The sequence below is a fragment of the Eleutherodactylus coqui genome, chromosome 2 (assembly GCF_035609145.1).
Source record: "Eleutherodactylus coqui strain aEleCoq1 chromosome 2, aEleCoq1.hap1, whole genome shotgun sequence".
In the NCBI taxonomy this organism is placed as follows: domain Eukaryota; kingdom Metazoa; phylum Chordata; class Amphibia; order Anura; family Eleutherodactylidae; genus Eleutherodactylus; species Eleutherodactylus coqui.
This window is the reverse complement of record NC_089838.1, coordinates 337,526,451-337,539,549: the sequence shown is the minus strand read 5'-3', so window position 1 is coordinate 337,539,549 and position 13,099 is coordinate 337,526,451. Positions and strand designations below refer to the sequence as shown.

The 13,099-nt window shown below is 44.7% G+C and overlaps 1 protein-coding gene across 1 annotated transcript in view; it reads left to right on the top strand.

The window, feature by feature from the left end:
* The first annotated feature begins 3,739 nt into the window (after positions 1-3,739).
* Positions 3,740-13,099, top strand: part of LOC136610432 (olfactory receptor 10A2-like) — a 61,763-nt gene continuing 52,403 nt past the window's right edge. Inside the window, exons 1-2 of the mRNA XM_066589661.1 lie at positions 3,740-3,961; positions 8,565-9,458. Coding sequence (XP_066445758.1) covers positions 3,740-3,961; positions 8,565-9,458 — 1,116 coding nt within the window. The remainder of the gene's footprint in view (positions 3,962-8,564; positions 9,459-13,099) is intronic.

The window sequence follows — 13,099 nt, the reverse complement described above, 5'->3', positions numbered from 1 at the left end:
ACACATTTTTCAGGGGTACACCTATGCTCTTGGTACACATTTTTCTGCGCTTCGCCTATACTCTTAGTAAACAAATTTTTCAGGGGTTCACCTACACTCTTGGAACACAAATGTTTGAGGGGTTCGCCTTTACTCTTGGTACACAAATGTTTCCGGGGTTTGCCTACGCTCTTGGTACACAAATCTTTCAAGGGTTCGCCTTTACTCTTCGGAAACAAATGTTTCAGGCTTTCACCTGCACTCTGGGTAAAAAAATGTTTTGTTATACAATGGGTTGTTGAATTGTGGAGTTGTGTAGAAGTACTGGCACCTGAGTCCCCTTTTGGGTCACGTTTGTGGCTCATGAAATTTTGTGATGGAGGTGGCATGGGAATGGCATAATTGGAACCCAACACCCCTTTTTAGGACTACAACTCTACTTTTGTGCATTATCAGTTTGGCTGCCTGGGACCAGTAGTGCGCACAAAGCATTCACATGCATCCCAGCTGTATACTCCATACTGCTACCGGTTCTATACAGTATACTGCTACTGGTGTACACAGATTATATAAGAACTAACAGAACTCCTCTAATTTTTTATTCTTTTATTTGTTTTTTGCTGAAAGCATCTGTATAATAGGCCCAAGTGTGTGTGTCCTGTTGATAAAAGTAGCTTGGTCTATCCTTCTCTGATCCTCCTCCTAAACCAGCATAACAGCATGCTAAACAGACAATTCTTCGGAGGGCCCCATAGGCTCTTTAAAAACATTTTTTTTACCAGGGCTGCCTCCAGTCTCTGTCAAAATTTTTTTTTTGAGGGACGCCCCCATGTTCTCGCCCCCAATTTTGAAAAGGTTCACCACTACAGTTCAGCAAACCTGCTGCTTCCAGCATCATACGCCCACAGAGTCCACAAATGTATCCCAGCGCAGTGTCCAGCTATCTGACACCTAGACGAAATGAATTGTCTTGCTTAGGCCACTAAAATGTATTCACAGTTTATTCAGTCCTTGCAGTGATCAAAGGAAGCGTAACTGATTTCATGAGACATTGACAGTTTCACTGTATACCTGTGGTGGCAGCTTTTGTGACACCTTCTGCTTAAAACAAATCTTTTTTTTTAGAATGCATTGTTGAATTGTGCAGATGGTTAGAAGTGCTGGCATCTGAGTCTGCTTTATAGCCACAATAATGTGATGGAGGTGGAATGGGCATTGGAATTCTGATCAGCAATGTATAGCAAGACAGAACTCATTGTACACTGTCTATTTTTGGCTTTACGCAGACATAAAATACCCTGAGCGGTAAACAGCCGGTTTGGTTTGAGTCGGATAAACGTACGCATCCCTGGGGGTCAGCACTGGTCGGCATGTATTAGCTCTCGTTTGACCACAGTGATCTGAGATACTGGATTGCAGCGTTCAAAGGAAGCATAACTGGTTTAATGCTACTTTAACAGGTTCACTGTATATCTGTGGTGGCAACTTTTGCAACACCTCCTTCTTCAAACCAATCTTTGGTTTTAGAATGCATTGCTGAATTGTGGAGATGGGTAGAAGTACTGGCATCAGATTCCCCCCCTTTTGGGCCATGGTTCTGGCCCCAGACAATATTGTGTCGGAGGTGGCATGGGATTGCACTTCTGATCATACATTAATTTATCATCAATTCTCATCAGCACAGTGGGATATCGCCCACAATTTCAACCCTCTGCAGTGTGTGTCTCCAGTTCCTCCTCATCCAATACTCACTTATAAATATACACGTCGCTGATTGTCCTTCATTGCACCTAGTGTGATACTTAGCTAAGATGTGCCAGCACGTGAGCCTTGCTGATTATGGTCTGGCCCAACTAAATTTTTACGGGCGTGACTACCAGGCTCTTGCCCCTGATTTGGCTTAATAGTGCGACCTGGGAGCCTCAGATGCATCTATGCATGTTGCCCCTTTGGTTCTCTATCCGTTTCTGTGGTGTTTCATTCACTTTCTGATGTTTTCAGGTGATTCACACAACCTCCCCTATGCGGAGCATGGGTCACCTTGAAAAACACTCAAGTCTCCCATTGACTTCAATGGGGTTCGTTACTCGAAGTGAACTCTCGAGCATTACGAAAAGCTCGACTCGAGCAACGAGCACCCAAGCATTTTGGTGCTCGCTCATGTCTAGTTAATACACCTCTCCTGCTAAACTAGAAATTCTCTCTCTGCCTTACAATGAAGGACCCTTTGCTCCCTCTCCGGCCGCCCTTCCCCAGGCCTAGTTACCCCTTTAAGAGATAAGAAAACAGGACTGAGGGTCTGTGTCAGCATAACCAGTCTCCAAGAAACAGCTTTATCTTATGGTCTATACCTTTTGTTTTTTGAAGCCCAACAGAAATAGTTCTACTCGGCCTGAGAGAAGTCTGCCTGACAACTGTTCTTGTTTAGTTTTCATAACCAATGATAATAAATGACTTATGACAAATTATAATTATTACAAGTGAGGCATGTTTTAGCCTCATTGCAAATATCTTTTTACATATACTTCTGCTTGTTAATGGACTAATGAGAAGAACTTACTTGATTGCACCAGGGATTGGAGCTTTAATAATGTCAGATGTATGTTACATTTAAGCAAACTTCCTTACATCACAGATTTATTCTGCTGCTGAAAAGTATCACATTTGAAAACTGTCTTTGAAATCTGCAGCATGTCTATTTAACTGCCTTCACACAAGACGTCTGAGTAACGGGAATTAAACAGATGGGTAGGATTTTCTCCCCGTTTTGCGGTCTTGTTGATCACAGCTGCATGATTGGACAAAAGAAAACCATTTATTTCAATGGCTTTGTTTTTACTAGCAGTATGCTCACCCTTTAATACTACATTAACTGCTTGTTAATGGACTAATGAGAAGAACTTACTTGATTGCACCAGGGATTGGAGCTTTAATAATGTCAGATGTATGTTACATTTGACAGTGACTGTTATTGGTTTGGGCTTTGTGCCCAAGCTTGTACCATCCCCACCTTGTATAATACCAGCACTTCATGTTAATTACCATCTGCCAGTGCCGTAAGTGTATGACTCAGGTCAGCAAACAATTAATAAGAAGAATCCCCCCCAAAAAAAATTCTGGTTCCTTTAATAGAGAAATTGTTCCAGAGACTTTGATTTTAACAGTGAAACAAAGTAAATGGGGTCAAGATAGATTGAGGACTGATAGAGGGGACTGATAATTTGAATGGATTGAGAAAATTTAATTATAAGGATCAAATTTTTACTTTTTCCATTTTGTAATTAGATGTAATTAAAGAAAATTACGTCACAGAAAAGGACCAAACTAAATGATACAAAGGTAGGTAATAACATCAACTCCCAGCAGGATGCAGATAGGTCACAATGGTATGAGGACAGTTGCAATGGTGGAAAATATTGATAAATATCCACTCACACACCTGTCAGGGCGATAGCTAGTATGTTGTTTCATTAGTGTTTGTTGTGTAATGCTGACCTCCATTAGTCCTATATCAATATTGTTTGCAAATTTCCCCGTAATGTAAAATACTCTATTTATTGGCTGTGGTGGGTCACAGTGGGAGTTACATCATTGAAGGTCTTCTAGCTTACTAGTGTATTTTTATTACCTGGTTTCCTAGGAGGAGTCCAGACAAAATGGGTTGGAATTGAGCTGTGGTTATCAGTTGGGTGCTCTCTTGGGGACTTTGGCATGGCTTTCAGTTGGACAGTATCCGGCCTGAAGAGATATGTCAGGAAGCATGTGGCAGAGAGCTTCTGAGTTCTGGGGAATCATTTTACTGTTGAGATTGATGGATTTTGGTGCCTTCAATGACTGTATTCATCTGCAAGAGCCACTGCTGGCATTGGAGACTCAATACCTGACCTCAACACTGAGATACTGCAACAAGGACTTTGCAGAGACAATTTCTGAAAATTGGTTGGGGCAGAACATTGGGTTTTCACACCTCAGCCATGAAAAGGCAAGATGGGAATAGCTCTTTAATACAAAGATCCAAGTAATTCTAAAAGTTTTGTTTCCTCTTTTGCAACTGTAGATAGATGTATTTCCAATTTTAGATTACACAATGGACTAGAACATAAGAGATAGAAATGGTAACAACATAATGAAATCCCATAGTAGTAGTCCACAGTCCCCAGACGTCATGCTGTGTATATATACAGGGAGTCATCTTCATGTTATACATCATATCCGTGTGCAATATTACCAGACATCATCTATGCAACCTGTCCACCCTCGGAAACTCTGTCTAGCATGGAGACAAGATACTTCCGGGAATTTTTCTAAGAACGGAACTGAGTCTGACTTCAGGGAACATTTAGAACATTTATTTTCTCTTGTCTTACTGTTTCTGCAGGAGCATGATGTCTCCAGATGTAAGTACTGGACTTCTACTGGGAAAATAGTAAAGAGTCAGAGGAATATTTCTCTTATTTCTATAAGATATTGTAGAAAGAACAATAAATAAGAGCAGTGTGTGGGAAGGAGATGAATCCAGGAGTCCCCGGCTCAGGATATGAACAGTTGTAACACAACTTTCTCCTTCTCATCGGATCTCCTGTTCCTGGACCTCTGAATTATAAGGCTGCCTTCACCCAGGCAGTAAGTGCTGCAGAAATGCCAGAGTTTACAGTAAAGGGTGAGTGAGACTTAGCAAACCTCCTTACATCACAGATTTATTCTGATGCTGAAAAGTATCACATTTGAAAACTGTTTTTGAAATCTGCAGCATGTCTATTTGACTGCCTTCACACAAGACGTCTGAGTAACGGGAATTAAACAGATGGGTGGGATTTTGTCCCCGTTTTGCGGTCTTGTTGATCACAGCTGCATGATTGGACAAAAGAAAACCATTTATTTCAATGGCTTTGTTTTTACTAGCAGTATGCTCACCCTTTAATACTACATGAGAGAAAGATAGGGCAGGACCGACCTTCTTGCTGTTTTCTAAACTTGTGCGCAATAGCGGAGAGTCTGAACAGTAGAAAAAAAAGATTTTCTCCTTGTTCGTGTGCAACTACTCTCCATAGCGGTGAGCATATTGCACATACGCCCGTGTGAAGAAACCCTTATTTTGTAGATTTTGTATATGTAAATGCATTTTTATGTGCAGATTTTCGGCTGCAGAATGTGTTGCGTTTTATGATTCCGTAGTTCCTGCTCTGAGCGCACACTGGCAAACTATATTAATAAACATCCACAAGCGTGGATTTTCAATCAGATTTGATGTGTTTCTGCAATAGAAAAGTGGCAAATAAGAAACATTACTATTTTTGCTCAGATTTTATCTTCTCCATTAATCTCTATAGAAACAATCCTCTGCATTTCTGTGCAGTTTCTGCAACATAAATAGACATGCTGCAGATTGGCAATCCACGGGATCCCTCAATGTTCTTGCATATCCACAGCAGAAAAATTCTGCAACATGTGAAAGAGACTAGCAAATTCTCATTAACTTCCCTTTTAGTGTAAGGGCTCCTTCAGATGAACATAAGTGCAAAACCGTTCACTCCTGCGCAGTGAAGGAGCCTTTTCTATGCGCGTACCGCTGTATATTTCTCTAGTTTTCATGTGCAATAGCTGCGAATTTGCAAGCGGATAAAAACACGCTAACAATACGTCATGCTGTCATCATTGACCCCACCCCGGTAATCACCAATAAATATTGAACATGTGCGGCGTGACAATATCTGGTACTTTTTGGGTTGGTGAGAGAGTAGCTGAGGCTGGAGACATGTTGTCTGATGATGAGGATGTTCTTTTGCCTCGGTCACTATTGGGCAGATTTGTGCAGTCACGTGAGATGGCAGAGGTTCTTATTAGGAGAAGGAATCAACAGTTTGGGGTTCATCCTCTGGTCTCGCAGTATGCGCACAAGGGGCATTTCCATACCCTGTATGCAGATTTGAGGCGTCTTGCAGTTTGATAAACTTTTGAAGGAGGTTCGGTCTGGAATTACACACACCATCACCAACATGCTTTGGTTATATCAGCAGAGGAAAGACTCCTGGTCACCCTGAGGTCAGGTTTTATCTTTTAGGGAAGTTCTTTTTTGGTGAGGTGTCTGTGTTTTTGCACGCTGCTATGGTTCTGTTCCGTTCTTTATGCAAGTTCCTGGTCACTGAGAAATTCAAATACATTACTGCATTTTGAGTTTTGTTTGTGCCAGTCCACTATTTCTGGAATCATCAGCAAGAATTGCGATGTCCTTTTGTGATGACTCTACCCTCCCGTCTAGATTGGTTGGGAATCGCCTAGGGATTCCTGGAATTGGTGCAGTTTCTGAACTGCATTGGGGCATCGAACGGCAAACATCCACGCCAAACTTAGGGTCCCAGTACTTCAATTATAAGCAGTAATTTTTGGTAGTGCTGTTGGCTGTTGCTGAGAGCAACTATCGATTTGTGCTTGTGGATATCGAGGCTGATGGAAGCTCTGTGGATACTTGCATTTTTAGGGCTTCCAGAATGAGGCAGCAACTTTTGGCCAACAAGCTGTTGGTGTCAGAACCACCAGAGCCTTCCTGGCCCTTCAAGTGCACCTGCCCAATTTGTCATTGTGGAGGATGAGGGATTTGGGCTGACAACTCATGTCCTGTATTGCTTTGCTCAAAGGCACATGGACACCAGAGAGTGGGTGTTTATTTAATGAATCACCCTTGCCAGCATTTCATGGAGTGTGCCTTTGGGATTCTCACAAATCAGTGGAGAGTTTTCCTTAGCGCACTGCAGCTGGAACCGGACAACGTGTTTGCCGTAATTAGAGCCTGCACACTTTTTGCCAGGACAACACCGCTGGTTGGAATATAGAAGAGGCTCCACCTACATCTCTCAGGGATGACCCCAGGCTGCATCGCAGACCAACAGCATCTGCTCTCCAAGTTAGGGTCATCTTCACGGACTACTTTCTGAGTCCTCAGGAAGCAATTTTGTGTTAAATGGACAAAATGAGAGGAAGCAAATGAGCTGATCTCTCTAAACAGTATATATATATAAAAAAATTTTTTTAGCTGGCTGTGCTTTTATTTTATCTTTTTTAGTTAGATACCATTTGTCATGATTTTAGACTGGGCTCATGCAATCGGGTTGGATTCTGCATGCGAGAGGCCTGCTGTGGATTCTGGCTGTGAGCCCAGCAGGTGACAAAGTGTATTGCAAGTACCTGTATTGTTTTTAGACTTTGGAGAAAAGATAGGTCTTGTCTAGAGATGAGCGAGCGTACTCGGAAAAGCACTACTCGCTCGAGTAATGTGCTTTATCCGAGTATCGCTGTGCTCGTCCTTGAAGATTCGGGTGCCGCTGCGGCTGACAGGTGAGTCGCAGCGGGGAGCAGGGGAGAGCGGGCGGGAGAGAGGGAGAGAAAGATCTCCCCTCCGTTCCTCCCCGCTCTCCCCTACAGCTCCCCGCTCCGTGCCGGCACCCGAATCTTCAGGGACGAGCACAGCAATACTCGGATAAAGCAAATTACTCGAGCGAGTAGTGCTTTTCCGAGTACGCTCGCTCATCTCTAGTCTTGTCATATATTTCTTCATTATATTTTTTCCAATTTTAAAAGCTCAAAGTTTAAATGGTAAAGAAAAAACCCTTTTCACTAGTTCATGGGCAAATACCCTCCGTATTGGCGAGCGTATTTCCACATACGCTTATCTGAATGACACTTGCAGAAATTTCTGTAAGGAATCTTCCAAGACTAAAAGCTCCTTCACATGGGTGATGTTGTGTGTGTGTTGTGTGGCACAAAATCGTGCTGTAACTGTACATTTTCACAGTATTAATTGATAATACTGGGCGCCTATCTAGGCTACTGAGCCAGCTGTACAGAAACGTACAGTAAGCAGCGCAGAAACGCTCATAAGAGCACATGATAGCACTCCATTAAGAGGGCAATCATGTCACACTCTCGTGAGCGTTTATACATTACGCTTGTGTGCAGAAGCCCCGAGGAATACACAATGCATGTCCTTCTATCAGTTCTAGTAATTGAAAGGAGATACTGGGTTATGATACAGAAGGGGGTACTGCAAGTAAAAGCTGCAATACCTATGTGTTAGGGCTTATTTACACAAGCGATACACCTGCACAGGTTTTGTGTGACGTTGTGTGAGGCAAATGATTACAGCATGTTCTATCTTTGGGCATTTTCTTCTGCTATTATAGGGGCAGATTAACGAGGAAGTCATCCACCATCATCTACAGGAGATTCATGTACTGGTCCACACTAAGAGTCCCTGGAATGAACACAGGTCCAACGATGGCTCCATGCATCTATTGTAGAAGGCGGCTACTTTGAGTTTGCAATCTTTACTTTAGTCATAACAGTGGTCCCACAGGACTTAGAGAGATGGAAAGGGCGGATGTCCACTTCTCACCTGCTAGTCTTCAACTTCGCAATTTGGTTTCACTCTTTATCTTTTACAGGGGCCACAGTAAAAGATTGATATACATGTTCTGAGGACCCGTGTGCCATACTATACCACTCAGCAGTCAGAGATAGCGCTGGACCAGTTTTTGACTACACTCTATATTGTTGTCATGGTCTTTAATTCCATATTCCTTTTCTTGCAGGAGAACAACCTGACTGCCGTAATTGACTTTTTCCTTACAGGATTTCAAGGCGACTACTATGTAAGAAATCTCCTGTTCTGCTTTCTCTTTGTAGTTTTTATTACCACAATATATGGAAACCTGCTGATCATCACCCTGGTGTCCACCAGCAAGAACCTCCACACCCCAATGTACTTCTTCATCTCCCAACTGTCCATCAGTGACATCTTGTTGACCACAGATATTGTCCCTAACATGCTCCACATTCTACTGAATAATGGAGGGACCATTACTTTTATTGGATGTATCACTCAGTTTTATTTCTTCTGTGTCTCGGAAGCATCTGAATGTCTCCTCCTCACAGTGATGTCATATGACAGATATGTGGCCATTTGTGATCCCCTCCATTATGCCTCTACCATAACAATGTTTTTGTGTCTGAAATGGGTGGCTGTTTGTTGGTTTTTGGGCTTTTTAATTGCACTCATAGACACCTACAGGCCATCGACTTTAACCTTTTGTGGACCAAATGTCATTGACCATTTCTTCTGTGATCTTATTCCCTTGTTAGAAATTGCTTGTTCAGATACTTTTGTTGTGCAACTTCAGAATTCCTTACTAGGCATTCCAGTACTTGTAATCCCAATCATAATAATCATAACATGTTATGTTCACATTATATCTACCATCTTAATGATTCCATCTAATATCAGTAGACATAAAGCCTTCTCCACCTGCAGCTCCCACCTCATTGTGGTCTCCATATTCTACTGTAGTCTATTCAGTGTTTATATAATCCCAAGAAAAGGACAATCCTCGAGCATCAGTAAAGTCCTATCACTGCTATATACTGTATTTACTCCTTTCATCAACCCCATTATATACAGTCTGAGAAATAAAGACATTAAAAAAGCTGTAACTGAAGCAATATTCAAACATAGATAAAGCTGAGCTGAAATAGTTTTCCTGCATTTAGGGGAGATAAAGGAGTTTCTGTCCGATGACCAGATAAGTATCAATATCTTTATTGGTAACAGCTGCAGGCAACACATTTCTCTGCTTTAGACTGATAGCTCCATCAGGCAGGGTGTAGCTTAAGGCTCATGGCTCCGGGTACAAAAGTTTATCTTGGGACCCCCCAACTTCTCTTAACCCCTTAACACAAATGCGTAACTTGAAGCTCCTGGGCTCCAATGTAAAACCTGTAACAGGGCCCCTAACTATAATGCTTTTTTCATAATATGGCCTATATGGAGAAGGCCCCTGGGTCACATCCGCTATAGTTAAGCTAGTGCTGTCAGGCAATACCTTCTGATGACATTTCTTATATAGATAAACACACCCTGAAGCCGGGGAAGAGATATTGATACTTCCATGGTCTGGATTGCCGGGAGCATGCCGGACAGAAACTCTTACATCTCTCCTTGATACCACAGATCTGTAGATTGTAGTTGGCAGACGCTCATAGCATTGAGAACGCTCACTACACTGTAAGACACAGCACCCACAGGTGAGCAGTCAGCAATACTGTTCATTCTCGAGGTGTACACATGTGGCACTCAGTATTTTTTCCCAGTTACATATGCTGCATTTGACAGTTGGCATAACTGGTGTATATTAAGATTAGAGATGAGCGAGCACCAAAATGCTCGAGTGCTCGTTACTCGGGACGAAATTATCACGATCCTCGAGGGTTCGTTTCGAGTAACGAACCCCATTGAAGTCAATGGGCGACCCGAGTATTTTTGTATATCGCTGATGCTCGCTAAGGTTTTCATTTGTGAAAATCTGGGCAATTCAAGAAAGTGATGGGAACGACACAGCAACGGATAGGGCAGGCGAGGGGCTACATGTTGGGCTGCATCTCAAGTTCCCAGGTCCCACTATTAAGCCACAATACCGGCAAGAGTGCCCCCCCCCCCCCAACAACTTTTACTTCTGAAAAGCCCTCATTAGCAATGCATACCTTAGCTAAGCACCACACTACCTCCAACAAAGCACAACCACTGCCTGCATGACACTCCGTTGCCACTTCTCCTGGGTTACATGCTGCCCAACACCCCCCCCCCCCTGCACGACCCAATGTCCACAGTGCACACCAAACTGTCCCTGCGCAGCCTTCAGCTGCCCTCATGCCACGCCACACTCATGTCTATTTATAAGTGCATCTGCCATGAGGAGGAACCGCAGGCACACACTGCAGAGGGTTGGCACGGCTAGGCAGCGACCCTCTTTAAAAGGGGCGGGGCGATAGCCCACAATGCTGTACAGAAGCAATGAGAAATCCAATCCTGTGCCACCTCCATCAGGAGCTGCACACGTGGGCATAGCAATGGGGAACCTATGTGCCACACACTATTCATTCTGTCAAGGTGTCTGCATGCCCCAGTCAGACCGCGTTTTTTTATAAATAGTCACAGGCAGGTACAACTCCGCAATGGGAACTCCGCGTGCACCCACAGCATGGGTGGCTCCCTGGAACCCACCAGCGGTACATAAATATATCCCATTGCAGTGCCCAACACAGCTGATGTAATGTCAGCTTTAATGCAGGTGGGCAAAAAATTAATTGGATTACACTGTAGGCGAGGGCCCCAAATAATTGGTGTACCAAAAGTACTAATGTACGTCAGAAAAATTGCCCATGCCCAACCAAGAGGGCAGGTGAAACCCATTAATCGCTTTGGTTAATGTGGCTTAATTTGTAACTAGGCCTGGAGGCAGCCCAGTTAAAATAAAAATTGGTTCAGGTGAAAGTTTCAACGCTTTAATGAGCATTGAAATGTATAAAAATTGTTTACAAAAATTATATGACTGAGCCTTGTGGGCCTAAGAAAAATTGCCCGTTCGGCGTGATTACGTCAGGTTTCAGGAGGAGGAGCAGGAGGAGGAGGATGAATATTATACACAGATTGATGAAGCTAAAAGGTCCAGGTTTTTGATGGTGATAGAGAACAATGCTACCATCCGCGGGTGCAGCCTACGTATTGTTTAGGTATCGCTGCTGTCCGCTGGTGGAGAAGAGAAGTCTGGGGAAATCCAGGCTTTGTTCATCTTGATGAGTGTAAGCCTGTCGGCACTGTCGGTTGACAGGCGGGTACGCTTATCTGTGATGATTCCCCCAGCCGCACTAAACACCCTCTCTGACAAGACGCTAGCCACAGGACAAGCAAGCACCTCCAGGGCATACAGCGCGAGTTCAGGCCACGTGTCTAGCTTCGACACCCAGTAGCTGTAGGGGGCAGAGGCGTCACCGAGGACGGTCGTGCGATCGGCTGCGTACACCCTCACCATCCTTCTACAGTGCTCCCGCTGACTCAACCTTGACTAGGGAGCGGTGACACAGTCTTGCTGGGGAGCCATAAAGCTGTCCGGGGCCTTAGAGAGTGTTCCTCTGCCTGTGCTGTACATGCTGCCTGATCTCTGCGCCTCCCCTGCTACCTGGCCCTCGGAACTGCGCCTTCGGCCACTACCGCTGTCGGATGGGAATTTTACCATCAGTTTGTCCACCAGGGTCCTGTGGTATAGCATCACTCTCGAACCTCTTTCCTCTTCGGGTATGAGAGTGGAAAGGCTCTCCTTATACCGTGGATCGAGCAGTGTGTACACCCAGTAATCCGTAGTGGCCAGAATGCGTGTAACGCGAGGGTCACGAGAAAGGCATCCTAACATGAAGTCAGCCATGTGTGCCAGGGTACCTGTACGCAACACATGGCTGTCTTCACTAGGAAGATCACTTTCAGGATCCTCCTCCTCCTCCTCTTCCTCCTCCTCAGGCCATACAGGCTGAAAGGATGACAGGCAAGCAGCATGGGTACCGTCAGCAGTGGGCCAAGCTGTCTCTTCCCCCTCCTCCTCATCCTCCTCATGCTCCTCCTCCTCCTCCTAAACGCGCTGAGATATAGACAGGAGGGTGCTCTGACTATCCAGCGACATACTGTCTTCCCCCGGCTCTGTTTCCTAGCGCAAAGCATCTGCCTTTATGCTTTGCAGGGAACTTCTCAAGATGCAAAGCAGAGGAATGGTGACGCTAATGATTGCAGCATCGCCGCTCACCACCTGGGTAGACTCCTCAAATTTTCCAAGGACCTGGCAGATGGCTGCCAACCTGGGCCACTCTTCTGTAAATAATTGAGGAGGCTGACTCCCACTGCGCCGCGCAAGTTGGAGTTGGTATTCCACTATAGCTCTACGCTGCTCATAGAGTCTGGCCAACATGTGGAGCGTAGAGTTCCACTGTGTGGGCACGTCGCACAGCAGTCGGTGCACTGGCAGATTAAACCTATGTTGCAGTGTCCGCAGGGTGGCAGCGTGCGTGTGGGATTTGCGGAAATGTGCGCAGAGCTGGCGCACCTTTCGGAGCAGGTATGACAAGTGGGGGTAGCTTTTCAGAAAGCGCTGAACCACCAAATTAAAGACATGGGCCAGGCATGGCACGTGCATGAGGCTGCCGAGCTGCAGAGCCGCCACCAGGTTACGGCCGTTGTCACACACGACCACACCCAGTTGGAGGCTCAGCGGCGCAAGCCAGTGGTCGGTCTGCTCTGTCAGACCCT